At 45.4% G+C, this 2967-nt stretch overlaps 1 protein-coding gene across 1 annotated transcript; it reads left to right on the plus strand.

Annotated features, from left to right (window-relative positions):
- Positions 1-430: 430 nt before the first annotated feature.
- Positions 431-2112, plus strand: LOC114354207 (ras GTPase-activating protein 1-like; the record flags this gene model as incomplete). The annotated part of the gene is made up of 4 exons (XM_028306478.1): positions 431-564; positions 1386-1458; positions 1728-1846; positions 1982-2112. Coding segments are annotated over exons 1-4 (442 nt in total), but the record flags the coding sequence as incomplete, so codon positions are not given.
- Between the last annotated feature and the right edge of the window lie 855 nt (positions 2113-2967).

Below are 2967 nucleotides of genomic sequence, written 5' to 3' on the forward strand. Positions count from 1 at the left end.
CTGTATACCGAACGAGTTATCGACTAATGAAAATGCGCCATAACGCGTTGATAGTGACGCAATTACTAACCACCTTCCCATGGACCAACCTTGCGGTTATACTAGCCGAATCACGGGAGGTTTGCGCGGAATTGCGGCTGCCTTGGGCAGATTGCGCTCCACCGTGTCACACTTCTTGACTCTCCACAAGTATGGCTGCTCGTCTGGCGCCGCGCCCGTGGCACGCACGCGCCCGCGACCTTCCTCCGACCCTCACTGGGACGACGAGTTCGTGTTCGAGTGAGTAGCACTAACGCGTTGATAGTGACGCGATTACTAACCCACCACCTTCCCATGGACCAACCTTGCGGTTATACTAGCCGAATCACGGGAGTTTTGCGCGGAATTGTGGCTGCCTAGGGCAGATTGCGCTCCACCGTGTCACACTTCTTGACTCTCCACAAGTATGGCTGCTCGTCTGGCGCCGCGCCCGTATCTTCGCTTAGCTCTCGGCGCCGCGCCCGTGGCTCGTACGCGCCCGCGACCTTCGCCCGATCCACACTGGGACGACGAGTTTGTGTTCGAGTGAGTAGCACTATCAGAGTAAATACAAATAAGTAGGTCATCTTCATAGAAACGCACCGAGCGTGGTTTGTATGTGAGCGCGCCAATACGTATGCGGCGCGCACGCACACACTGACAAAATTTTGCAAGGATTAGCGGGGTGTTGCGCCGAATTTTGTCAGTGTGTGCGTGCGCGCCGCATACGCATGTATTTACTCTGGCACTATACAACCCGCTTGAGTTAACTGCGCACCGGCAGTCGTGACGTCACATCGACCCTCCTCAGTGTAGAAGGGGCGAACGAAGGTGTGCGAGGGAGAGTCGCATTCCAGCGAGGTTCCGCGGCTTTCGCCCGACCCGCACTGGGACGACGAGTTCGTATTCGAGTGAGTAGCACTATAAACCCGGTAATAGTGGCGAGTATAGCATAGCTCCTGACAGCGCATTGTCTACCAGCCCGCTTGGCGCCGCGCCCGTACCTACGCTTGGCACTTGGCGCCGCGCCCATGGCTCGTACGCGCCCGCGGCCTTCGCCCGATCCACACTGGGACGACGAGTTTGTGTTCGAGTGAGTAGCATTATAAACCCGGTGATAGTGACTGTGGCGAGTGTAGGTGGCTCCGTGCGCTGCCTAATGGCTCACCAGCTTCCGACCCGCCTGGCGCCACAAGAAGTAGGAAGGATCAGGCACCGCCGGCTGGAATACAATAAACTGAAAATGTGACGTCATCAGCTTGTATTGCCACGCTAAAGAAAAATAATAACTTAAAAATCAATATTCAAATACATTTCGTATTAAATGGTAAATTGGACGAAAACTAAAATCAATTATTTATTTACAGTGATGTGCCTCCAGATGTAACTTCGTTCACCATCACAGTCCACAATACTGGGAAGAGAGGAAAAGAATCTGAAGTAAGAATAAAAAAGATATTAAAATTTTTACTTATTAGTCATATTTAAAGGCTGGTTTTAGTGTCACGCGGACCGTCCGGTGCGGCCCCGGTCCGCACGGCCAATCTGTATGAACTTCTAGGGAGCGTTTTAGAGTAATGCGGTCCGGAGGAACCGCTCCGCTCCCTAGCAGTTCATACAAATCGGCTGTGCGGAGCGACCCGCACCGACAGTCCGCGTGACACTAAAACCAGCCAAAGTTTGTTATTAATTTTTACTTACTCATTTAGGTCGCCGAGTTGACAATAGAGCTCGCAAATCTAGCAAACGGAGAAGAAATCGAGGAATGGTATCCGCTGGCCGGAATGACTCCTATTGGAGAATGGGGATCCTTGAGACTGCGTATCAGGTATGAAAACGTCACTAGTCTACTTGAAATGGATTTATTTCACTTGTATTACTTCTAACCACCGCATATTGTAGAAAGTCTGTTAATCTATGAGTTACCTTACCATCAGATTATATTTGTTCCTTATTGTGACAGATACATGCAAGAGCTAGTCATGCCGCGCGAAGAATACAATCCACTTCGTCAACTGCTCCTGGAACCAGGCTTACCCGCAGTGAAGGCTCTGGCCGACCTCTGTCGCACTGATAGACAACCTTTGGCTACTTGTAAGTATAAAATCATTATAGCCTGACCAGGAACATAAAAACCCTCGCCATGTTGCGGAAAACTAATGGTACTAATTTCTTTTAATGGCAACAGTAACTGAAAACTTCATTGACATGTCACCTTGCATGTCAGTCTATTGCTGTCAAAGTGTAAACAAACTTTATTTTAAATGTGCGCAATTGGTTTTATGAATTAAATTGCTAAAATATTTTTATAGTCGTGAAAGAAAAGTGGTTCACAATGTGTTAAAAAATCTAAAAATTTTCTCAGATAACTATTTGCCCAAGGATCTATGCTATAGGATATAAATGTTTGTTAAATCGTTTTCACAGTATTTTTATACAAATTTCAGCTTGTAAACTGACGCTAAAGTGGAAATTTACAAAACCTGTGTGGACTTATCTTGATAGAATTCTTCAATACTAAACTAATCGCAATATTTTCTCAATTAACTATTTAGACGACGAAATTGCCTAACTATTTATGCCTATAACATATTTGTAATATTACTGGTTAATGATTGTAACGAGTTGAAAAAGTACTGTTTTTGCGCCAAACGGCGTAAACGCTCTTAAATAATAATTACCATTTTGATAAAATCAAAATCATAATTATCTTTATTTGTTTAGACTAATTAAATTGGTACTTACAAATCGTCAAATGCTCTTAAGGAGCCTATACATGTCTCATTCTTTTTTTGCCCTACTACGAGGGCGGCACTGAAAATTTCGGGAATCAAGGAAGTGAAACAACATTACTATTTAAAAATGTATTTATTGCTTTTTAAAGTATTCTCCGCGAATATTGACACATTTTTCCATACACGAAACCAATCATTGAAGCAACCATTGCAT

This window comes from Ostrinia furnacalis, unplaced genomic scaffold (genome assembly GCF_004193835.3).
Source record: "Ostrinia furnacalis isolate ACB-3 unplaced genomic scaffold, ASM419383v2 OfSCF1955, whole genome shotgun sequence".
NCBI classification, from domain to species: domain Eukaryota; kingdom Metazoa; phylum Arthropoda; class Insecta; order Lepidoptera; family Crambidae; genus Ostrinia; species Ostrinia furnacalis.